This window comes from Podarcis pityusensis, assembly GCF_964106645.2.
Source record: "Podarcis pityusensis genome assembly, chromosome: 11".
Lineage (NCBI taxonomy): Eukaryota > Metazoa > Chordata > Lepidosauria > Squamata > Lacertidae > Podarcis > Podarcis pityusensis.
The window spans coordinates 52,527,712-52,553,083 of NC_138036.1; the positions used below are offsets into that span (position 1 = coordinate 52,527,712).

At 44.4% G+C, this 25,372-nt stretch overlaps 1 protein-coding gene and 1 long non-coding RNA gene across 8 annotated transcripts in view; both read left to right on the forward strand.

Annotated features, from left to right (window-relative positions):
* Positions 1–12,080, forward strand: part of LOC308458016 (semaphorin-4D-like) — a 117,554-nt gene extending 105,474 nt beyond the window's left edge. For all 4 annotated transcript variants that reach the window (XM_080972501.1, XM_080972499.1, XM_080972502.1 and 1 more), the window contains 5 exons: positions 1,060–1,282; positions 2,401–2,516; positions 2,734–2,906; positions 7,196–7,242; positions 9,686–12,080. In XM_080972501.1, the coding sequence (XP_080828627.1) occupies positions 1,060–1,282; positions 2,401–2,516; positions 2,734–2,906; positions 7,196–7,242; positions 9,686–10,605 (1,479 nt within the window). In that variant the 3' untranslated portion in view covers positions 10,606–12,080. The remainder of the gene's footprint in view (positions 1–1,059; positions 1,283–2,400; positions 2,517–2,733; positions 2,907–7,195; positions 7,243–9,685) is intronic.
* LOC308458326 overlaps positions 1–25,372 on the forward strand; it is a 102,060-nt gene that overhangs the window by 73,591 nt on the left and 3,097 nt on the right. Inside the window, exon 1 of one of the 4 annotated variants that reach the window (XR_013977219.1) lies at positions 22,164–22,315. The exons of 1 other annotated variant lie outside the window; for it this stretch is intronic. This is a non-coding gene — a long non-coding RNA (uncharacterized lncRNA). Of the gene's footprint in view, positions 1–22,163; positions 22,316–22,463; positions 23,571–25,199; positions 25,239–25,372 lie in introns of those variants that run through there. 2 more of the 4 variants (XR_013977220.1, XR_013977221.1) reach the window with 2 other exon arrangements.

Consider the following 25,372-nt stretch of genomic DNA (forward strand, 5'->3'; position numbering starts at 1 on the left):
TCACATGTTCCTGTGCGGTGTGGATGCTTCCAGGACCTCAGCTTGCATGGCATGAGTCCCACAAAGCTATCAGTGTAAATGATAGCCCGTATGTTTTGATCCAGTCCTATTCACGCAAGTTAAATTGTTCCTTGGGGTGGGAGTCCAAGGCATGGTTAGAAGTGATCTGAACCATGTGAGGAGATCTTCACACTTAACAATTGGCTGCAAGCTACTTACGCAATTCAGAATCCAGCAATAAGATGTGCTGAATAGTAAAATCTGAATGCAGTCTACAGTGGTACCTTGGTTCTTGAACTTAATCCGTTCCGGGAGTCCGTTCGACTCCTGAAATCATTCATAAACCAAGGCGCGGATTCCGATTGGCTGCAGGAGCTTTCTGCACTCAATCAGAAGCTGCATCGGACGTTTGGCTTCTGAAAAAGGTTCACAAACCGGAACACTCACTTTCAGGCTTGCGGTGTTCAGGAGCCAATTTGTTCGGGAGCCAAGCCGTTTGAGTACCAAGGTACTACTGTACACAAAACAACTGCACTATGCAAGAAGACCAAAAGACATGTAATTTACCTATAAAGATATCTGCATCCCATCATCAAGATATATTTTAGCCACTGAGAACAGAGATTTTCTTCCACTTCAAGATAAAGTGAAAGCTTGCACAAAAGAGTACTTGCACGGTTTAGGACAATTTTATCCACTTCTGGGAACCTCCTTGTTATGTTTTTGCCATACATGGCCGTTGTTTCATACAATCAGATAATGTTTGAGACAAGTAACAGAGGCCTCCATGGAAGGAGACTGCACAAACTTCGCAGACGCTTTGCTTATTTCTTGATTGTCAATGGAATGAACACACCTCTGCTTAAAAGAAAGATATGAATCTGGCTTATCCCACTGTGAATAAATACATATTTTAAAAGGTAGCAGCTGTAATGTTTTTATTTTAAACAATGCTTTAACTGTTTTAGAACTGCTTCCCTGTCTTGCTTATTAGTAATCTGTTGCTCTTCCTTTTTAAAGCTCTCATTAATCATATGACATACATTCTTCTTGGGACAGTGTATAAACAAGGAGGCTAGAGCAGACAATATCACGACTACGCTCAACTTACCCGACAAAACCCTGCAGTTTGTCAAAGACCATCCTCTGATGGATGACTCTGTGACCCCAATTGGAGACCGGCCCCGACTGGTGAAGAGAGATGTGAAGTATACACAGATTGTGGTGGACAGAGTCCAGGCCGTGAATGGCACTTTGTATGATGTCATGTTCATCAGCACAGGTGAGTTTTCCGCACTCTGAGAACTGGACAACATCGCAGTATGATAAGGTGGCTTTTCAGCTCATTGAGCCCCTCTTGTGAGCTACATATTTGTTGTAATTCAGAGCATCCCGGGTTCTAAGACTGGCAAAAATTGCCTGTGAGATTGGGGCTTAACTCCACCCAACTAGTTTGCTAACGCATATATTTGTAAATCAGAGTCCTGCATTTTAAACCTTTGAGGCTCTGAAATGGCCCACGACTTTGATACGTTTATGACTGCCTCTTCCCATATGAACCTTCCTCTACACCCAGATCTCTGAGCTTCAGTAGCTTGGATACAGGAGAAAAGGCCTTTTCAGTCACGGCACCGTTGTTGTGAAATTCCCTCAGAACTGCTCACTTCTTATGTGGTAAAGATTTTGGTGATGGCTGCGTAGTGTTGCTACCTTAGTTTTGTTTGCATGTGGTTTTGTTTAATTGTATAGTAATTGTTTCTGTGATTCCCCCCTTTTTTAAAGCAATTGTTTAATTGCCAGTTGTTAGTTGACTTAATTATTCTTTCCAAGGAAAGGTGGATTGTACTTTTAAAAATAAATAAATGGCTCTATCAGACCAGCATTGTAAGGAAATCATTTAACATTATGTTGATTTAAGAACATGTTGAAGAATAATTTCCTCACCTGAGTACGACACTTTGAGTAGTCCATAATGTTCCCAAGCCTTGGGTCCCCATATATTTATGGAACACAGCTCCTAGGTTTGCTGAGCTCTCTGGGTCTGAGGGAACTTGTACCTTAAATGTCGCTGGATTCCAAGGTTGGTCTAAAAAAGGTTGGTGCTTAACCCCCCCCCCCAAAAAAAAAGTTCACAGCCAAAGTATAAGAATCCAGCTCATGTCCTGGTAGCAGACTGCTCAGAAGGGGTGAAACGACTGCAGTTTAGGAGAAGAAATGGAATTAAAGGATGAAATGAAAGTTGGATAGAGAATGAAAATGCTCAAGGTTGGGTAGCTGTGTAGTGAAACACACAATGAAAGGCACAAGGGGAAGGAAGCAGGAGCCTTAGGGTGAAAACATCAGACTGTAGTTTTGTATTTTGATTTTTACGTATACCAAAGTGTGGTCCTTTTGTTTCAGACCGAGGAGCCCTTCACAAAGCCATTGGCTACGAAAACGGAATGCATATCATTGAAGAAACGCAGCTCTTCCCAAACTTTGAGCCCATTCAGACACTGTTACTTTCTTCGAAAAAGGTAGGACTGAGTAAGAATTTGGGCTGGGGGCGAGAGAGAGATACCAGAACAGCAAGAATGCCCAACCCTGCCATTGGGGTGGAGTGGAGGGAAAGCAGCTGTTGAATTCAGTCATTTCTGCTGGGGGTTTTGTAGCCTGTCCTGGACTGTCCCAAAGGCACTGTTTCTGCGAGATGCTAAAGAAAGTTGTAACTTTCCCCCCATGTGCTTTCTGCAGGGCAAGCAATATCTCTATGCCGGGTCCAACGCTGGAGTAGTCCAGTCTCCCGTTGCGTTTTGTGACAAATACACCAGCTGTGTGGACTGCATCCTGGCAAGAGATCCATACTGTGCTTGGAATGCCCGTGGCTCTCTGTGTGTCAATATCTTCAAAGAGAGGGAGACCGAAAGGTAAAAGCACTTAAATGTTTGCTAATTAGTCATACCTCATTTTATGTCCGCTTCATGTTACGTTCTTTTGGGTTACGTTCCGCGGCGACCTGGAAGTACCAGAAAGGGTTACTTCCGGGTTTTGCCACATGCGCAGACGCACAAAATGACGTCATGCACAGACGCTGGCGAATCACAACCTGCACATGCGCAGACGCGCCACTGCGGGTTGTGTTCTTTTCATGTTGCGAACGAGCCTCTGGAACGGATCCCGTTTGCAACCAGAGGTACCACTGTATCACCGATGTATTGCAAAGTAGAGGAAATGTATGTACCGTATTTTTTGCTCTATAAGACTCACTTTTTCCCTCCTGAAAAGTAAGGGGAAATGTGTGTGTGTCTTATGGAGCGAATGCAGGCTGCGCAGCTATCCCAGAAGCCAGAACAGCAAGAGGGATTGCTGCTTTCGCTGCGCAGCGATCCCTCTTGCTGTTCTGGCTTCTGAGATTCAGAATATTTTTTTTCTTGTTTTCCTCCTCCAAAAACTAGGTGCGTCTTATGGTCTGGTGCGTCTTATAGAGCAAAAAATACGGTATTTGTGTGGGTCAACTAAGGAATGCAAAACTCTCCCCCCCTCTCTCTCGCTCTCTGTGTATTCTATAATTGCAAGAGCACACTGTCAGCAGAAATTGGTACAAAATGCAACACCTTAAGAAGAATCCTCTGCAGCTTTCCTTGTTCTTCTTGCAATCCTATGCATGTTTACTTGGGAATAAGATCCTTTGAACTCAGTGGAACTTGCATTGAAGTAAACATGCATAGGATTTTCACAAGTCATCTTTCTTGTTCTAAACAGGTACCGCAAGACACTTCTAGTGTGTGGGCAATCTTTAGTGAAATCTCAAAAATCTGTAGGGAGCAGGAGAAGTCATTTCCGAAAAAGTTTCTACTGAATCATGGAGTGCAGAGCTCTTTGCCCTTAGCATGATCAAGAGGGGCAGAGTAAATAATGCAAAATAGATTTGTTCAGAGTTCAGGCTTTTGGGGGGCATAGGCTTTTACTTAAAAAGCAGCACAGAGAATGCACAGCCCAAATGCTGCAACTTTCAATTGACTTTCAAAATCAACTAATAATTACTGTATACCAACAGAACCTACACATTTTTTCACTTTACATATGAAAAACACATGGTCCCATGAAGGGCTCTTTGCTGAAGCTAAGCAGGCCTAGAATATAAATGTAAGAAATGTAGCAGGCCTGGAAGACTGGTGGACTATAAGTGTAAAAAAACAAGTTCACAAACATAGGCTCTGAAAGAACAAATTGCCCAAGTCAGAACACCCCTGGCTAGATGCCTATCCAGCTGTTCATCTTCCAACCATGCAAACCTGCCTTACTGTTCTTAAAACAACAACCAGAAGCTCCATAGTTACAGATATTTTGTCATTGCAGAGCATACCGGTATTGCAATTGATAACTATCTTCGTAATCATTGTTTACCGCATCTTCGTATTGCTTTTATATATTTATTTCATAGTTTTTAAGCTGTACTTGGTAAAAACACTCCAGGTGGCATACATAAAGCCAAAACAAAAATAATGACAGCTTCTCCCAGATGGGAGTGCCCATTTTGTCTGGCCCCAGGGGAAACGGTGGGAAGAGGCTGATGATTCACATTGTCTATAGGGGCACCCTACTCTCTAGCCTGGCAGCTGAGTGTGGGTTTACTGGGAGTGTGGACCAGCATGGCGGCCATTTTGCTCCAGTCTGCAGCCAGGTTTTAAAAGGGATGCCCTTAGCTGTTAAGAGCAATGGCTTCACTTTTTCAACGCCTGGGGAAACGAAAAAGGTATTTGGCACCCAAAGGACATTGAAGTAGGCACTAGGTAGCCTCTCTGAGAAGCACAGCCCACTGCTGGAAGGCCTGTTCTTCCTCACCACCACTGCCTGTATTTTATTAATTATTAATTTTTATTGAATTTACCGTATTTTTCGCTCCATAATTCACCTAATTTTTAGAGGAGGAAAACAAGAAAAAAAATATTCTGAATCAAATGTTCTACTAAACTATTGACTAAACTACCGGTATATCAGAATAATATTTCAACCATGTAAAGTGAACAGCAGTCAACAGTGGCATTCAGAAGCATCATCCCTGTCATTAACAAATAAAGAGAGACTTTATCCCCTAGCAATGGAAATATATGAGCTTCCCACATTGAGTCCCTTAGATCTCAGGACTGTATGGTTTGGCCCTACACAATTATTTTAATAAAGCCAAAAGAAGTGGGACTTTCTTCCTTTTTGTTCATTGCAGAGAGTTCTGGGGGCTTTCATATGCGGGAGAAATCTGATTCAATTCCCATTTAAAGTCAAACCTACCCAATTCACACCTTCGTACACAAGGACCAAACCACAGCCGCCCTTCAAATTTCACACTTCTGCAAAGGAAGGCACTACTGTCTCCGCAAGACCAGTGGCGGAGGGAGGGTCTTGTGTGGCGGCACGTCACCCACATGAGCGTCGTCCCAAGGGGGTGGTACGCGCGTGTGCGCACCCATCCTAGTGGGGCGGCCGAGCGTGGGGGCGGAAGGATTACACGGCTCCCGCTGTGCTTGCTTTACACCCGTGTAAGCGGCTCCTGTCCCGCTTTGCTGCTTTAAAGAGAGCCGCGGAGCATTCGCTTCATAAGACACACATTACCTTTTAGGAGGAAAAAAGTGTGTCTTATGGAGCGAAAAATACGGTATATACCACCCTATACCTGGAGGTCTCAAACAGAACAAAAGTATCTGTTCAAGAAGGAATTTGGGGAAGCACCCCCAACTGATGATCTCAGGGCCCAGTTCTGCAGTTCATAATGTTATTCCAGGGCTTCCCCTCGAGAGAAACTCCTTAAGCATCCTCAGGAAGCTGGGCACGAATACCAGGCCACTACAGGAGCTGCCTACCAATAGCACCCTAGGCTGACAGCTGCAGTACGCAGTATTAGCAAGTCAGATCATTGCCTACTTGACACCACTCCTTCTCTGGCTTACCAATTAGGTGGGATGGGTACTACGTTATCCCTCCCTACCCAGTGGTGTGTGGTCAGTGGACTGGAAGTGGTCGCAGAGACCATGTAACACTAGTCCTGAAAGACTTTCATTGGCTCCCAGTATGTTTCCGAGCACAATTCAAAATGTTGGAGCTGACCTTTAAAGCCCTAAATGGCCTCGGCCCAGTATACCCGAAGGAGCATCTGTACCCACATTCTTTAGCCATGGGCACTGAGGTCCAGCTCCGAGGGCCTTCTGGCGGTTCCCTCACTGAGAGAAATGAGGTTACAGGGAACCAGGCAGAGGGCCTTCTCGGTGGTGACGCCCTCCCTGTGGAACACTCTCCCATCAGATGTCAGGGAAATAAACAACTATCTGACTTTTAGAAGACCTCTGAAAGCAGCCCTGTTTAGGGAAGTTTTTAAAGTTTGATGTTTTATCGTGTTTTTAGTATTCTGTTGGGAGCCGCCCAGAGTGGCTGGGGAAACTCAGCCAGATGGGCAGGGTATAAATATATTACTACTACTACAGGACTAGGCTAGTCACCTGAATGTTCCTGGTTAATTGGAGTATGAAGTATTCAAGTCTGGCACCTCCTTCCCAACGTCTAGAAAGCTGCTGCGTGGCTTAGGAAAGGGAAGCCCGATGCTCACACACATGATATTGGGATGTCAAGACATAACATGCGTGCTTCTAACTACCCCTATGAAACATTTCACCGCCAAATCCACAGCAGCTGTTAGCCTGAAAAAAATTGTGGGCTGTTCCTTTTCTAGATCTTTCTTTCGCCTCCATGGGCACAATTAAAACCAGATATCCTGGTGTTAGAAGATTGCAGATATTTTAAATGATTTTTCCCATTTAAAGGTCTTTAAAGAAAGCTACCTGGCTTCGGCACAAATTTGGAGTCAGCAGACTCAAAATCACTGCCATGACTGAGAAGTTTTTTCCCAAAAGGGTTCCTGAACAGCGACTTTCCCAAACCGTGTTCCAAACTGTTGCAAACACACACAACTTGTTTATTTAAATAAAGGGTCTGTTTGTCACTTTGTGGAATGCTGCCCTTCAGCAAAAAGGTGATCCGACGGCTTCTGTGCTCCTTCCTCTCCCCCTCTCCTGCGTCACTTGTTTGGATATTATCAAATCCTTCCAGTGCTGCCTTTCCAGGCAGATAACAGATTTGCAGGTGGGGAGAGATTTGCACACAGAGGGTAGGGAGGGCAGACGATGGTAAATGTATTGACTCTCTGACTGTCTGTTTACTTTTGTAGGGACTGGATTCAGAATATTAGTGGCGATGCTTCTTCTTGTACTGCTGGTAAGCTTTTCTTTCTTTCCAAAAGAGGTGGGGAAATACTAAGTGTAATAAACATTTGGGCTGAGCTTCTCCACAGAATTGCTTGGTGCGATATCTAACGCTTCTATTTAATGTGTAGCTTTTTGTTACAATAAAAAAACAACACACCTTTTTATTTTTGGCTTGTTTTTGCTTTCCTCCCCCCCCCCCAAAAATAGGGCCAATTCGCAGTCTATGGCCCCCTCACATGTGCTACAACTGTTCCCTAGCTGTAACCTTTCCTCCATGCCCCAATTAGGCTAAAAAAAGTCATCTGTTGGCTGAAGGAGGCTTCTCTCAGAGGGACGGAGGGGCAGGGGGCCAAAACTCAGAGAAGGCCTCTGAGGGCACATGTTGGTGACCCCTCTGTTAGCTGTTATTGTAATTACTTGAGGAAATTGTCTTTTATACCCTTGAATTGTCATGGGGTTTATGAAATCAATACAGTGGTACCTTGGTTAGCGAACGTCTCCGTTGATGAACGTTTCGGTTTTCGAATGCCGTAAACCCGGAAGTAAATGCTTCAGTTTTCGAACACGCCTCAGAAGTCAAACATACCACACTGCTTCCATATTGAGTTTTCTGTATTGAGTTTTCAGTTTTCGAACGTTTCAGAACTCGAATGGTCTTCTGGAATTATTATGTTCGAAAACCAAGGTACCATCATATTAATGTCTAATATAATGTTTCTGACTGAAAATACTTTTGGGTGTGCCTTCCAAAAGGACAAGTTTTGCATGCCCAGAGATGATGCCTCAAACCATTGAGTATCATCATCATCAACATATTGATATCCCACCTTTCTCCCAAGTTGGGATTCAAGGTGGCTTACATTTAAAAACATTATAGAATAGAAACATTAATTTAAACACATCAGGGCACAGTTAGAATCAGCAGTTAAAACCGTTTGTGCTGACAGTACGCCGCTGATCAGTATCACTTGCACTTTGCTTTCCAAAGGCCTGTCTGAATAGGACAGAAAGAAAACTGGCAGAAAAGAGACAGTCCAGCTTCTCTTGAGACACAGAAAAGGCTATCTCTTGTGTTACCACTAGGTGTGATGCTGATGGGACCAAGAGAAGGCACTCACCCCAGGCAGGTTCACACATAACCAGCAATTTGAATTGTGCCTGGAAATGGACCAGTATCCGGTGAAGTTGTTTTAAACGAGGGAGTAACTGTGTTCCCTGTAACCAACCTCAGTCAGCAGTTTGGCTGCAACACACGGGATTTCTTGCCATAACAGAACATTTTCTGCAAAGAGTTGCTGTTGCTATTGCTTCCATATTAATGAAAAAAATATGGTGTGAATACGTTGAATAGAGATTCTGTTTTATTTATTTATTTATTGGGCTGTTAGTCAGTTTTTTTAACAAAAGAGAAAGCTGAAAAGCAACCTAGAATACGAAAATTGAAACCAGTACGGAGTTAAACCAAATAAAAGCTAAAAGGAGTGATATACATAAAAAGGCATTGACGTCTACTAAAAGAGACCACACGTATCTAAAGACCAAAAGCCTGTAAAGGTTTTTTGCCTGGTGCCTAAAAGTAGCCAGTGATAATGCTAGGCATGCTTCCCTGGGGAGAACATTCCATATGTGGGGAGCCACCACCAAAAAGGCCTGGTATAGTAGAACTCACAAGTATTTTCTTTGTATTGGGCACATGATCCAAAGCTTCATAGACTCACAGCTTCTTATGGTCAAATACTTTCTGGCTTTGTCCACCATGTGTGAGTTACTGAAAGCTCTGTTTGGCAATCTCTATTGCACACATGGAACCCTGCCAGACTCGGAAGATACTATGGTCTCAGAAAGCCATAGTTTGGCTTACTGTGTTGTGTGAACCAGGCGGTTGTGTTTTCTTGCAAAAGAATTTAAACGCAAAGCAGTATTTCAGATAAAAGGTAGTTGCACTTAAATATTTCAGCAATGTTTATGACTCTTCGGATCATTCATTTTTTGAGGTTTTGCACTTTCTGGGTTGGGGTTTTTTCCCCTGGCAATTTCATGTGTGCTCATTTTATTGGGATGAGCCTGTGTACGCAGTCTTTGTTCCTGTGATGACTGAACATCATCTTTTAACACTTAAGGCTTAGAGAAGCATTCATGTGTTACTCCCCTCATCCCCGTACACAAATCACACGCTAATTGCACAGATTTCTCCATCTTTGGAATACAGCAGTTTAGCAAGCAGTTCCAGAGATACTTAGGAATGCCACCGCTTTATCCTAGACAAATACATATCCATTGTAAGCTGTACCCTGTGACGAGTATATAAGTGTTGTTGTTTCAGGCTAGCGTGACACTTGTTGTGAGCTGGTAGGTTTTTTCCAGTATATGCCTGCATGGCTGAATTGGCCTGCTCCCCACACTGAAAAGAAAACTCATTTCTGTTCTCGTTTACATTTATTTTGCTGTTCCAGATAAAGTAAGAGAGCATTATCTGCAGCACACTTTCAAGCATGGCAGCACTGCAGAGCTAAAATGCTCTCAGAAGTCCAACCTGGCCCAAGTGGTTTGGAAATTCAAGGACGATGTGCTCAAGGTGGAAAGTCCGAAGTACCGGCTGCTGGAGAAGGCGCTGCTGATCTTCAATTTGTCCGAGGGCGACAGCGGCGTCTATCAGTGCCTGTCGGAAGAAAAAGTGAAGAACCAGAAGTTCTCGCAAGTGTTGGCGAAACATGTTTTGGAACTGAGGAAAGTCCAACACACCACTCTGAGCCCCACCCAGCCAACCACACCGACGGAACGCAACGCGGAAGCAGCCAAAATGCCGACTGTCGCTATCCAAGACTCGGCCGCTCACACATCCACCTCCCCGGTGGTACCAGTCACAACGTCCAGGATAGTGACGAATCCCATTGTCCCCACCCTCATGAGCACCGCACCTGACATCGAGCTCTTGAACTCGCCCCCCGAGGTCTCTGCAAAGACCATGTTTCTGAGGTCCAACGATAACTCCCTCTTGATGTTCCTCTTCCTCTTCTTTTTCGTGCTCTTCCTGTGCCTGTTTGCCTACAACTGTTACAAAGGGTTTCTGCCGGACCAGTGCCTGAAGTTTCGTTCTGCTATGTTACTTGGGAAGAAGAAGCCCAAGGCTGATTTTTCTGACTGTGAGCAAAGCGTGAAGGAGACCCTGGTGGAGCCAGGCAGTCTCCTGACCCAAAGCGGGGAGCACCCAAAACCGGCACATGACACGGGATACGAGACTGAAGCCGACTATGGAAATGGCCATGTTCAACACGATGAGGACCATTCGCAGTCTTACAAGGAAGTCAAGGACAAACCTTTTGATGTCAAGTGCGAACTGAAATTTGCTGACTCGGATGCTGAGGGGGATTAAAGGAGAAAAACCCCACCTCCCCTAATGAAAGTACTGTCATTCTGAATCGTTTGTTTTCGAACACAAAACATTTTAGAAGTGATAACTGGGCCAGAAAGGGCTACGTGTTCTCAGTTTTTTTGAAGTGACACATTGTCATTTCACACCTGGATAGAGCAGAGAGAGATCTCTCATTTTCTGAAAACGGTTCTGTTACACACTTATTTCTTATGTGTTTCTTCTTTATTTTAAATGGCCAGTTACGGTTTCACACGGTGAGCTTCTAAGCTGCCCTCCCCCTGCTTCCCAGCCAAGGATCATTTAACACTTGCACATACTGACTATTTTGATTAATCCCTCTTTTTCATAGAAGGTAAAATTAACTCTTGTTGCAGAGCCATACCAAAAAGGATTTCAGTAGCTCCTGCCTGCACGTATTTAACTGCCATTAAAAATCTAATTTCAGTTTAATTCCAAATTGGAAATGATGTTTAGTTTATCAGATTGGTAAATAATAGCCTTTTTGTCCAGATTGGGACATTTCTTTGCATCTAGTGATTTTAATGCATTTGTCTGGTAGTTTTAGCTGGTGAAAGAAATGTTGGATCTTTCCAAAACTTTTTGTGTACCTTTTTAGAATATGATGTATTCTAGAGTTGCATAAGGTTCTCAGGGATAAGCTTCGGTTAAATGTCTCTCTCCCCCCCCCTTTTTTTTTAGAGGCGTTGATATGGTAATCATTTTGAGAGCTTAATGTTCATTTTTGGGTTGTGGGGAGTTTAGCTTTAGAAAAAAGATGTTAAAAAGATGTAGTTGGACACTGCCACATTAACTGATTTTATGGATTTGTTTTAAGGTTTTAAAAAAGTGGATTATTGTGGACAAACAGTAGTCACTGAACCGCAGCAGTCTGAGAGGCTTCTGTTTCAGAGATACAGTGCGGACCTTGGCAAACATGCGATGGACCTCTCAAAAGAGACTGTTGAGGATGTCATGCATTTTGTAACTTTTCTCCACAGTTGGGAAGCAATAGGGCTCCAGCCTCTCTCACCCCCATAATCAACTTTGCCAAATATTTTCACTGTTTCTTCACAACTTCCACCAATGTTTTCCAAAAAGGCAACTGGAGTAAAGAAACCAGAGAAGAGCAGAAAACTGCCCAAAGGGTCGACCACTTTATCTCTCCTGGGACTCAACAACGGCACTATTTGTCTGTAAAACTCCTTTGTGCTGTACAGTTTTTAAAAATCCTTGTCTCTCGCTGTCTTTTGTGTCTCATGTAAATATGGTTAGAAATAGAGACGACTGAGTAGGCAACATGTCCCAAAGTCCTTTCCTTTTCTTTGTTCCTGTTGAAATATTTCCCCAGCACACACCTTAGATGGTCTTAGTGTAAACTGTTCTAGATTTTGTATGGTTCATTTTTGCTTTTATTTTTCTATTTTTGATTCTGTATATATGAAAAAATAAGGAAATAAATATTGAAGTTCATTGTATTTCATCCTTGTCCTTGAGCAATAATAACTTGTCTTTAAAAAAACCCAGAAGCCTTAGCGGGTTTTCTCGCTGTAAGATTTGAACAGGTGTGATTTCCTGCTCCTTGACTCAAAACAGAAATAAGAAGGAACTTTCTTTTGATTAAATGTTCGCTGCTCATTTCCCCCCTCCTTTGCAAACTATTTCTTTGGCATGTTCTTAGAACTTTTTTCCTTAGTGCCCTTTTCTTCTTCTTTTTCCTCTTCTGTCCTCTTCGGCCACAGCTTCATCTCCCATAACTTTCCCTCCTACTGGTTCCTCCTCTTTGTCCTGTATGGAAAGTGACTCACGTCCTCCATCCATCAGTCCCCAGCCTGATGTTTGGTCTAGCGCAGATTTTGCCACAGTCACCTTGATGCCACCGTTCCTAAGTGACCAGATCCGGCGCGTGGGTGCCCAGACCACCTTCTTCCTCTTCTGCCAAGCTACGGGTAAGTCGGAGGATGCTGTTACCCATTCCTGCAGGTTGCATTCACCAAATCGCATTTGCTTTAACTGCTTTTCTGCACGAGCCCAAGGAGTTGAATGGCAAGAGAGGTCAGGGCTCCAAAAAGGTTTGTGCTGAGGATGGGAAACTGTGATCCTTCCTCCCATCACAGGCAGCATTGTTGGGTGGCAAAAAATGGGGGCGTAGGGTCTCCCCAGGCAGCAGAAATCAGTGGTGTCAGCTTGGAAGGGCCTTACGCATCCTGCAAGTTGTGCACACAGAGTTTAAAAGCAGCCCTTCTAACAACTTCTCTTACGTCAGTCATAGAATCAGTCCCCAATGTCTTTTCCTTCGTACGTGGCTACAGGAAATAGGAGCATTACCACAACTTTAATGACATTTCAGAAACATTTTCCAGATCAAAAAATATTGCCAAACTTTGGTTTATTTGTACTGTATATTTGAGTGCGTATTTTTCAGGAATTTTGTATTTACAAGTACAGTCTTACCTCTACTTATGTATCCCTCTGGATACGGAATCTTCGGGTTACGGCCACGGCAAACCCGGAAGTGTATACGTCCAGGTTTTGCCGTGTGTGTATGTGCAGAAGCACGCCTCTATTTACATAATTTTCGGGGTGCGAACTGACCCCTGGAACGAATTAAGTTCATATCTGGAGGGTCCACTGTACTCACAATTTTAATAAACTGGCTTATGTCAAATATCATCTGCTGGAGTTAACCATATTAAGGCTAAAGCACTGGTTTTCCATCTAGAAATCAATGCTGTGTTGATGTATGTCTCCCGATCTGTGTTTTAAAAAATCATGGGTTGGTGGGATGTGATCTTTAGTTTTGGTTCTTTAAATAATCCAGCTCTTTATTTACAGTTCTTCAGATCTAAACTTTTCAGGATAGGCATGCAATTTCCAAGTAAGCCATCTCAACATTCTTTCACTACCAACTCCCATCATCTCTAGCTTGCAAGACCTGTGATCAAGAATGATGAGAACTGTAGTCTGAAAACAGCTGGAGATCCAAGTTTGGGAAACACTGGGTTAGGTGATTTTCCTTTGTTTGCTTTGAATTAAAATCAGAATTTTGGAACATGGCAATCCAAACAAAGCTATAAAACTGAATTCTTTAAATGAATAGAATGTACAGTTCCATTGCTGAACAACATGACCTCTTGTCCCTTCAAACTCCAATCTAGTTAAATGAAATTTTCTGCCATTTCTATATTCATCTTGTTTCTGACCTTGGAATCTGTGTTGAAGATTTATCCCATAACTCGGCTTGCTCTTAGTATACCAAGCTGATGAAATAAATAATGTTGCATCCCTGTAGCTGTTGTGTGTCTTCTAATTAGGCCAAAGGGCTTAGCACCATAAGTACATTGGTAAGAACTGCCCTTGGGCTGCTTAATGTGATTTATTATAGATCATCAGGTGCCGCCATGACTTAGTCCTGCGAGTTATCCAGCTGATCAGATTACAAACGTAATGCTGCTTCCTTCAAGGTTCTATTTGCAGTTGTTTGCTTGCTCATGGTGATTCAATCATATTACCACTTCCTGCTACAATATAAGCATATGGACACTATTGCTGAAGTTCTGCTTGATGCTTTCTAAGTCTAATGGTGCGTGGAACTGGTATTGCAGAATGGTTAGAATCGTTAGATGTTTCCCCAAGTCAGGACTCTCCACGGCCTGGTTCACCTTTTCCTGGATTTTCCAGGGTCTCCTCTTCTTTGGTGATCACTCATAGCCGAGTAAGATTGCCTTCCATCAACACGGTTTTAACATTGAGTCTGTAAGTGACTGTGGAGGCCAATTCTGGAGCCACACGTCCTTCCACAGTGGGGACATTGGTTTCTGGGCGGGAGTTGATCACGGTGTGGATTGGCCAAGCGTGCCTTCCTCTTAGCACGTTTCTCCCTTGCATCCTGAGTTCGATCATCTTCAAAGCCCATGACACTTTTGGAAAAGGTTGTTCTCCAGTTGGAGTGCTCACAGGCAAGTGTTTGCCAATTGTTGGTGTTTATACTACATTTTTAAGGGTCTAGCAAACTCTTGATTGTGCAAGGGTTGAGACGTTGCACAAGGGAAGTTAAAATAATATACTCTACTAAAAATATTTTTTTTTAAACACCTGTAGATTCTATCGCACCAAAGGAAGTAGGTTGTGTGAGTCTTATCTTGGGCAATGGGAATGTTGAATATTGTGTGGATCACACTCTTCTGCATCTGCACGGCAAGAAACATCTTATCTATGCTATTCTCCTTCTTGTGATTCAGTTTGTAGGTACAGTACAGTGGTACCTCGGGTTAAATACTTAATTCATTCCGGAGGTCCGTTCGTAACCTGAAACTGTTCTTAACCTGAAGCACCACTTTAGCTAATGGGGCCTTCTGCTGCCGCCAGGGCGCGATTTCTGTTCTCATCCTGAAGCAAAGTTCTTAACCCGAGGTACTATTTCTGGGTTAGCGGAGTCTGTAACCTGAAGCGTCTGTAACCTGAAGTGTATGTAACCCAAGGTACCACTGTACTGAAATTGGCCCATTGACGTCAAATATCAGATGCGCTTTTGTACTATGTTTAGTTTGGTACAACTTTGCTTGGTTGGTACTTCCCTTCTTCCCTCTTCTGATAATAAAAGTATTTCTCCTCCCCTCCCATGTCTTCCCAGAGATCTAGTTAATTATTTCTACAAGGTCTCGTGTAGAAGAACAAAAACCCTTGCTTCATCAGCTGGATTTCACAACTTTAAGAATTGCAAAATGTAGCTTAGGATACACATCCAGCCTTGCTCTGAAGCAGCACAATTTCAGAAGTATGCCAAGGACGTGTTAAGATACTACGGCAATTTCAGACTTTTCTGAGTGCTTTCTCCAGCTGCTGTGACTACAGAAACCAGAGAAGAGGAGCAGGGCTTCCTTGGTGTAGGCACCATGCAGGCATAAACACAAGCACAGGCTGGCAGCCTGCTTTGCCGACGTGAATTGAGAAATGCAACATCTAAACTTGCTCTTAAATTCTGATTTCCTCTATAAACTTGTTCAGATTCTGTTCAAAACTACATTTTAAGTGAATTTGTTTAATGAAGGATTAGATAAATCTAAACGGGCACGTTTTCTGCCACCAGCTGTTGCAGCGTTCTTGCTCTTAACATACAACAGGATGTCAGCAAGTGCAACTGGGGCTCCAAGAGCATGATACACATTTTATTTATAAACCCATGCATAAAAACAACTAAGGTTTTTATTTTAATTTATTTGAAGTGTTTGCATCCTGCCTTTCTTTCCAAAATGATTTGCACTGAGAATTAACGTCAGCGTAAAAAACAACAACAACAAGATGGGTAAAAGTGTAAGAAAGCAAAAATAAAATCAAAGTGTGTTGTTTGGGAAGCATCTGTGACAGACACTCATTTTCCTCACTACGCCTTGTCTGCCAGCTAGTTGTCTGGGCGAGTGAGCAGACATTAGCAATGGCAAACTGAAGGGAGAAAGGCTGCATAGACTTGTCTGAGGGACCCCCAAAACCTGGTCCAGTGGACTGGCTAAAAAACTAATCTCTGAACCCAGACAGTAAAGAGTCCTTGGAGAACTAGATTCTAATAATAATTCATTTGACAGTAAAATCAGTCTCTGCCAAAAATTGGAAGGTATGCAATTTAAGACTACTTTTTTAGGTTCTTGGGGGTAAGTCAGGATGAAGAGTTGGGACAGCAGACTTCTGAAAAAGAACTGGAGTAACTTCTGCATGAGGAAGTTCTGCCTCTTCAGCCATTGGATTTCTATGAGAGCATCAAGCATGTGTAAAGGTAAAGGGACCCCTGACCATTAGGTCCAGTCGTGGCCGACTCTGGGGTTGTGACGCTCATCTCGCTTTATTGGCCGAGGGAGCCGGCGTACAGCTTCCGGGTCATGTGGCCAGCATGACTAAGCCGCTTCTGGCGAACCAGAGCAGCGCACGGAAATGTCGTTTACCTTCCCGCTGGAGTGGTACCTATTTATCTACTTGCACTTTGATGCTCTTTCGAACTGCTAGGTTGGCAGGAGCAGGGACCGAACAACGGGAGCTCACCCCGTCGCAGGGATTCGAACCGCCGACCTTCTGATTGGCAAGTCCTAGGCTCTGTAGTTTAACCCACAGCGCCACCCGCGTCCCTCCAAGCATGTGTAGATGCAGGTAATTCAGTAGATACCATATCCACAGACTTCAAACGAGCTTTTGATAAAGTCCCTCACTAGAGGCTCCTGAGTAAGCCTGGCAGACCTTGGACAAGACATCAGACGCCTGTTGTAAGTCAGTAATTGATCAAAAGAACTGGAAACACAAGGGAAGAGTTAAAGAGTCTTCACAGTGGAAGGAAATAAGCAGTGGCGTCCTCTAAGGGTACAGCACACCCTTAAATATCAGTTGCTAGGGAAGAAATGGAGGAAGCTTGTAGCCTCCATCTCTCCACACTTCCAGAAGCAGCAGCTGGCTGTGGGTGGACGTTTCATCTGATCCAGCAGAGTTCTTTGCTTCTCAAGTATTGTGTTTTCTTATCCTGATATATCTGTGGAGTTTCACATTCCTGAACGAGGCTGTGGCAACTCTTCCCGGCTTGCTTGTGGTTTATAACATTCACAAAGCAGCTTATCGTCAAGAGAGATCTGATTCCTGCTTTACTTTTCAAAATAACAAGCAATTGAACAAAGTAGCTCACTGTGCAAAATCAGGTTACTTTCTCATTTTGTTTCTTTTAAGATAGGGTGTTACTCAGAAAACACAGTATCAGCTAGGATTCTCAGCCAAAATTCCGAAAAGGATAGCAAGAGGCAGAGATTAAAATGGAACTTCTTCATAGTCTGAAACTTGCTGATGTGGCCGTCTTCTTGCTTGCAGAAATGTAGCCATGAGCTTTTCTCATCCTGTGAAATGCACCTTAAAACAAAACTACTTTTCAGCAGGTACAAGTGACCTAGACTTCACACTAGTCACTTCTTGACTTTGCCTGGTTTTCAAGAAAGCTCTTCTGTGCTGTTTTAATTACCAGTTTCAGCTCGTAAGGCAGATGCCTCAAAAGAGAATTTAGCCCCTAAATCCACTTCTCTGCTCAATTTTTCTCTTGCTTCCTTGTGTGGAGTCGTCATTTCAATCCCTGTCTAGGATTGTTAATTCTGGATTCACTGAACTGGTGTAAGAATCTGATTTTGCAACTCTTGCCCTTAGGAATGTGAGATGGACAAAATAGTGGACTTGTGGCATTTCTTGTAAAAATCAAGGCTCTGTAGGTCTGGCGTGGGCCTTACATACCTCCAATTCCATGTTATCTGGTTCTTTTTCTTTCTCTAAATATAGACTTCCTGGAGAGAAGGAACCTTCTGACATGGAATATAAATAACCATTTGGAACAAGGTGGCCAGGATTGGCCCAATCGGAATGCAGATTCAAGGGCATACCTAGGGGCCGGGTAGGTTGGCCCCTGCCAAGGGTGAAAAAATCTTCTGTTCTCACCCTGAAGCAAAGTTCTTAAACAGAGGTACAATTTCTGGGTTAGCGGAGTCTGTAACCTGAAGCGTCTGTAACCTGAGGTACCACTGTAGTAAAAGACATGGGGGCAGCATGGAGGGGAGGGTGATCTACTGCTTCAAATAATGGGGTGCAGCAATGGGAAAGGAGAGGAGGAGTGGCAATCCACCTTAGGCAGCTTGAGCATGCCAGGGACACTTTGAGTACAGTGGTACCTCAGGTTAAGTACTTAATTCGTTCTGGAGGTCCGTTCTTAACCTGAAACTGTTAACCTGAAGACCACTTTAGCTAATGGGGCCTCCTGCTGCTGCCGCGCCGCTGGAGCATGATTTCTGTTCTCATCCTGAAACAAAATTCTTAACCCAAGGTACTATTTCTGGGTTAGCGGAGTCTGTAACCTGAATCGTATGTAACCCGAGGTACCACTGTACTGGAAATACTGGCCACGTTCTACCTCAAAGAGATACAATCTCGTCCGGTTCCTGATTTCACACAGACCAAGGCCAGGGCCTATTTTTAATGCCTGGGCTCATTCATTATTTCCTGCGCAATAAATGAGAGGGCTAGCAAGCATCTGCTGTGCAAAGTGTTTCCCTCCCCGCTCGGCAATCCGAGACTGTCATCGCACATCTGGAGGTGGGCAGCCAGGGAAGCTCGAGTCCAAGAATCTCTCATTAAAAATCCAGCGCGGACCACAGGCCATCTCCCCCTCGTGCAGGATTTGGCAGGAGCTGACACGGCAGAAGCCCCTTAATGTTCCTCAGTTATCTCAAGCCACGGCCAGGCACAGAGCCTTCTGTGCCAGTTCATTAGGATGTTTGCTTGTGCATCTCTTCCCCACGGAGTCACAGGGTTTGCTGAACGAGAGTTTAAAACGTTTCCCTTTAATACGTTTCCCTTTAATACGTTTCCCTTTAATACGTTTAAAGAGAGATTGCAGTCTCTCTTTAAAAAAACTTGGGTCCTGATTTCTTCCTTCTAGTTCTTTCTCTGGGTTTCTGAACAGCAGCTTGCAGCCTATCCTGCAATTGCATGAATTATCCCAAACATCAGCTGGATATGGGCATGCCTTTGCAGGATCACAGGGAAAACACTTCCTGCCCACCACTTAAGGGATCTGCCATGGCTTGCCAGTTCTCCCTCCTGCCTGGGCGACAAGAAGCCATAGCAAATGCTTGCTTTGCATGAAAGGATCTTCAAAGTTATAGCGTTTCAAATCCTTATGCGTTCAGCTCACAGCAAAGCTCAACATGGGGGAATTGTGCCAGATGTTGCATTCGTTTCCGAGATTAAATTTTACTGTGGTCACATACGCACTTTTCATGCTTCTGGAGCCTCCGTCTAGCATATTTCCTTTGTGACAGAAAACAAAATATATGATACATCGACAGACGGACAGATAGTAGTTCTTAAAATCTCTTGCTGTTTACAACTTTATTAGGAATTGGCGATAGGGTAGTCTTGGTTCAGTTGTTTCCCCTGATGGACTGTGATAAGCACCAGTGGAACATGAGGCATTTTTATTAGGTTGGTCCAAATGTCTTCCGTTTTGACATGTGGAGGGGCTATAGCTCTGGAGGATGGCACTTAGAGAAGACCCCACATTCAGTCTCCAGGTAGGACCAGGAGAAACCTTGGATAGCCGCTGACGGTCATTTTAGACAACGCTGAGCTCTGTGGACCATTGGTCTGGCCCCTATGTTCCTTTGTGTGCCACCAGAATGGTGATCACAGCTAATGTCACTGAATTGGTACCCAACTGAAGATTTCTGCAGCCCAACAGCAATTCTCTAAGCTCTTCCTGGCAGCTTACCTGGCAGTCGTACTTCGCCGCTACTCACATCTCTCTACTTGATTTCCATCCTTGATAATCTCATTTTCAGCGACCTTCAGGGAGACCTCATCTAAGATCAGCTCCAGAAATAGGACAGGCAGTAAATTAATTTGAAGGATGGCGTTGGCCGCCTCTCGGTTTATTCTGACTTGCAACGCTTTCCTTAGGTGATTTGATATTACCTTAGCTGGGTTTGTTTTGGCAAGGGGGGTTACTTGCTGGAAACATGAGTTTTACAGCAGAAGGCTCATTCATCTGCACCTCTGCTCAGTCCAGTGTTACTAACCCAAGGAAGCTTTTCATGTGAATCATAATAATAAATACCCTGTTAGTTAAACTCAGAGTAGACCCTCTGAAATTAATGGATTTAAGGGCATTGTTTTCAACAGGTCTGCTGTGGGTACAACTGATATTGACTATTGCCCAATAGTAGCAGGAAGTAGATAATCTTCAAGCATTCAGTATTCCGCAAGTCTTCTTGGATTCCTGGAACAATACACAGGTTTAACCAGTTTCCCCAACATGCAGTCATTTATTAATTTATTTTTCAGTCTCCCTAGACTTGGATCCACATGGAATTCAAGGTTCTCCATGAATCTTGATGATACACATTTCTGAGGCTTCCAAAATCCAAGTCAGCCTAGCAGCAGCAGGTGGGAGGAAATTCACCACCGGGGGGGGGAACTTGGTTGTGTGAATTGGTTCTCTCTTCTAAGGACAGCTTTGTGCTGTGCAGTGATGGAGGCTACTGGGCTTTGGTGGCGACTCCCAAGAAATTAATGTCCACTGGTTCACCATGTAGGTTAGCTTGCTAGCGTGTGCTTTCCTCAGCACCTCCAAAGGAATGTTTTGCGGTCGCATGAAAGCGGCGAATGGGTGTGGGGGAGAGAATCTACTTGGCAGGTCTCTTGTCTAGTTGGTGAGCTGTGGCACACAAAGGACTTGTGGCAGTAGCCACAAGTACAATCGTACCTTGGTTTCCAAACAGCTTAGTTCCAGAACGTTTTGGCTCCCCAAATGCTGCAACCCCAGAAGTAACTGTTCTGGTTTGCGAACTATTTTTGGAAGCCGAACGTCCAATGGGGCTTCCGCGGCTTCCGGTTGGCTTCCTGAGCTTCCTGCAGCCAATCAGAAGCCGTGCTTTGGTTTCCGAACGTTTTGGAAGTTGAACGAACTTCCAGAACAGAGCTGGAACGACTGTACACAAGTCTCCTTAGCCTGAGTCTCTTTCTCCTCCCCCAGCCATATTGCCAGAGCTTCAGCTAGAGAAAGTGCCATGCCCTGCAACAATGGGGCTGGTTTTAATAGTGTTCCTTTAAAGGGGGTGATGTGGGGTGGAGGGAGAAAATAGGTACAACAGAGATGCCACTAAAGACATCTTTTCCTGGAACTGGTATTCTGACCTGGCCTGGAACATCCTAAAGTGCTCACCTGCATCATGTTACAAGATGAAACATAGCAATACCAGATGTGCCTGGAACTGCATACAGGGGTGGGTGAGTCACCTGGCGAATACTTTCAAACAACATAGGCCCAACAGAGCGCGTCTGCCACAGAGAGGCTGTTTTTTTTGTGCTGCTTTCACCACACAATTAGCATCAAGAGGAGAGGAGAGGAGTGCTCTTACCTGACCCCTCCAGTGGTTGGAGGGTGAACACACTTTTGTAGGCTCCACATGTGTTTTAGAAGTCTTGATTTCCCAGGGTTGTTACTGTTGCAGAGAAAGGAATGTCTGTCCTGTAATGGCAGCAAGGTGCACTCCCAAGTCCAAGGCGACTATGGGGTTGCGGCGCTCATCTCGCTTTCAGGCCGAGGGAGCCAGCATTTGTCTGCGGACAGCTTTCCAGGTCACGTGCCCAGCAGGACTAAACTGCTTTTGGCACAATGGGACACTGTGACAGAAACCAGAGCGCATGGGAACACCATTTACCATCCTGCCATAGTGGTATCTATTTATCTACTTGCACTGGTGTGCTTCAAACTGCTAGGTTGGCAGGAGCAGGGACAGAGCAAAGCGAGCTCACCCCGTCACACTGATTCGAACCACCAACCTTCTGATTGGGAAGCCCAAGAGGCTCAGTGGTTTAGACCAGAGCTCCACCCGCTTCCTGGATAAACAAGCACACAATCACTGATAGGTCCTCTTGCCATTGTGAGGCTCAAAGCAATGAAGATGATGCCTCCTCAGCTGTTGCCATTGGCTGTGGGTTTCTTCTGATGTCACAAAAGCACTTGGCAACTGAGTGGATATAAAGGCAGGCCAAGGGGAAAGCCCTTTTTTATTTCCAGCAGGACACACCTGGCAATGGATGTGACATTCAGCACTGCCCGTTTCTTATACTTGGAGGAGGCAAAGTGGTGAATGTAAGGAGGCAATCCTCTGGCAGTGGGATGCTAGGGAGCGATAATAAGGCAAGTTTGCTTGCTTGAAGGCTGCTGGTATCTGATTAGAAGCTGGCGGAGGTCTCATGATGGATCTAACAGTAGCTTCTGGCACAATGGGACACCGTGACGGAAACCAGAGCGCACAGAAACACAGTTTTCCCTTCCCACTGCAGAGGTACCTATTTATCTACTTGCACTGGTGTGCTTTAGAACTGCTAAGTTGGCAGAAGCTGGGACAGAGCAATAGCTCACCTTGTTGTGCAGATTCCAACCGCCAACCTTCTGATTGGCAAGCCCAAGAGGCTCAGTGGTTTAGACCACAGCACCACCTGCACCTAGGGTTTACCCCTAGGGAGGAGGAACCTTTCCCCAATGTGCCTTAACAGCACAGACACTCAAGTAGTGTTCAACCAAGGGAGGCAGGGAGTGAATCATGTCAGCTACCCCTTTTCCCCACTTAGGAGGCTTTGTGAAATGCCAATTACGTTGATGGCGCTGTGTGAATAATAGCAAACAGGATGATAAATCTGATAAGTAGGGGGCTGTGTACTTGCAAAATATAATTGCATTAAGAGCCTTGAGTGAATGGAAGAAATGTAACATAATCCTATACAAATCTACTCAGCGGTATGTCCCATTGTGACCAGTGGGATTTAATCTTGTGCGCAGGTTTGCAAATCCAAATTGCATCTGTGTGGGGGTTCCTTATGGGGGCTATGCCTGAGGAAGAGTTGTCGTTCCGCTTTAGAGCATCTTCTTTGCATGCAAAAGCTCCCAAGTTCAGTCCTTGGGCAGAGAGAGGCAACGTGTCTGAAGTCCCAGAGAGCCACCATCAGTCAGTGTAGACAATATTGTGGAAGATGGACTCAGAACCCTGATAGAAGGCTCTTAGTAGTGGCTCACCAAGTGGCCGAACTCACTTGAATTCATTGTTTTTCACCAGAGCTGCATAGAATTTTACACTGAGGCAGCTGTCTCCTGGGTCAGATACTGATTCCATGTGTAAATAGCTATAGGCTGGCCTTTTTCATAGAGAAAGTGCGTGTCCTGCAAAACTGGAAAACACACAAAGTCTCCGAGTTCCAGATAGGTTATTTCTTCCTTCCCTTTTGTGCATTCCTGTACTTTCAAAAAATAAAATGCTGACAGCATATGTTCTTCTGAATACCTTCTTATCGATCCCAATGTACTAATTATTTTGTGTGCCTTTTAATTGACACACCCTATAACTTTTGACTTCTTTGATCCTTCAAGCATCCAGGAGGAGGAGATAAAGTGGAACGTAAGTATTCAAAATGTTTTGATTGTTTCCTTGACAGACTGTAGAGACCCTTGCGATCCAAACTGGGGCTGCCGGTTTAATTGTGGATTACAATTTCTGAGGTCATAACTGTGGTTGAAATGACAATCACGGGAAAAGGAGCAAAGCAGCGCAGCTAGCACTTACTCTCTCACCCCCCAGATTGCCTGTCCACGATTGGGAAGCCACCAAAAAGATTGTAGGTTGCCGAAGTTATCTGCAGGCTATATCGGAACAGATTGTTTCTTTTGGGTAGCCTGCTTGGAAAATGAGTTGTGTGAATTATATGTTTTGACCGGCTTCCAAGAAGACTGACGTTTTGGAAATAATATTGAGATAATAGTATCTTTAGAATTGCAGAGCGGTGGATTTGGTCCAGCAGCTTCTTCATATTCTTCCCCCTTTCCCCCACCCCAATCTGCAGATTGTATTAACCCTCTGCTTGTATATACACACATCTCCCCAATAGCTTCCTGTTCCACCTACTGCTATAAACGAGCAATTAGGCAGGAGTTTACAGAGTACTTTGGCCTATGTGTTCAAAGCACTTCCGGATACTTTGCTGCTCCATGTCATGTGATCTGAGAAGTTCTCTCCATGATCTCTTGCAAATGCCATAGATTGTGTTGGCGGACAACACTTGAATCACACGCAGTCATGTGACTACCAAGCTGTCAGGGCATTCTGCTATGTATCTGTGCAGTGTGCTTCATTGACACAAGCATGGCAGCTCTAAGCCTGCGGAATGGGCCTTGCCATGGTCTCAGTTAAAGGGCTCAAATAAAAGGATAGCTAGCCACAGCAACGTGATAGTATGTTTACAAGCTGGACCAAAGGCATCACATGAAAGAGAAGTGCATGAAAAGAGACCAGTGCTTTGAAGGGAGAAGTGTTGCATCTCATTATAAAGAAAGAGATGAGTTTCCTGGTTCAAAAAAGGGTGTTTTTGCTAAAGTGCAAAACACTTCCATTTCCTAAGGAGAGTTGGAAAAGTTCCACAGCTGTTTCCACATTTGAAAAAGACAGTGAACATAAGCTATCCTTGCAAAGGAGTCTGCTCCAAGGGTCAGCATTGTTCCTTTGCGCCTATATATACCTGAAGGAGCGTCTCCACCCCCATCAATCAGCCCAGACACTGAGGTCCAGCGCCGAGGGCCTTCTGGTGGTTCCCTCACTGTGAGAAGTGAGGTTACAGGGAACCAGGCAGAGGGCCTTCTTGGTGGTGGCACCTGCCCTGTGGAACACTTTGCCATCAGATGTATAAAGAACTATACAACTTTTAGAAAACATCTGGAGGCAGCCCTGTATTGGGAAGTTTTTAGTGTTCAATGTTTTATTGTGTTTTTGTTTGTGCTGGAAGCTGCCCAGAGTGGCTGGAGCAACCCAGTCAGATGGGTGGGGCACAAATAATAAAGTTGTTGCTGCTATATTATTATTACTAGCCCGGAGTGCTTTCCATCAGCTTCGGCTGGTGGCCCAGCTACACCCCTATCTGGACAGGGATAGCCTAACTACTGTTGACTATGCTCTGATACCTCATGGTCAGATTACTGCAAAGGGCTGCCTCTGAAGACAGTTCAGAAACTGCGGAATTCAGCTGCCAGGTTGCTCACTGGAGCAAGACGGTTTGAGCATATTACACTAATCCTGGTACGACTGCGCTGGCTACCAATTAGTTTCCGGGCCCGATTCAAAGTGCTGGTTTTGACCTATAAAGCCTTAAACTGCTCAGGACCGCAATACCTCAAGAACCGCCTCTTTCCTTATGAACCTACCTGGACCCT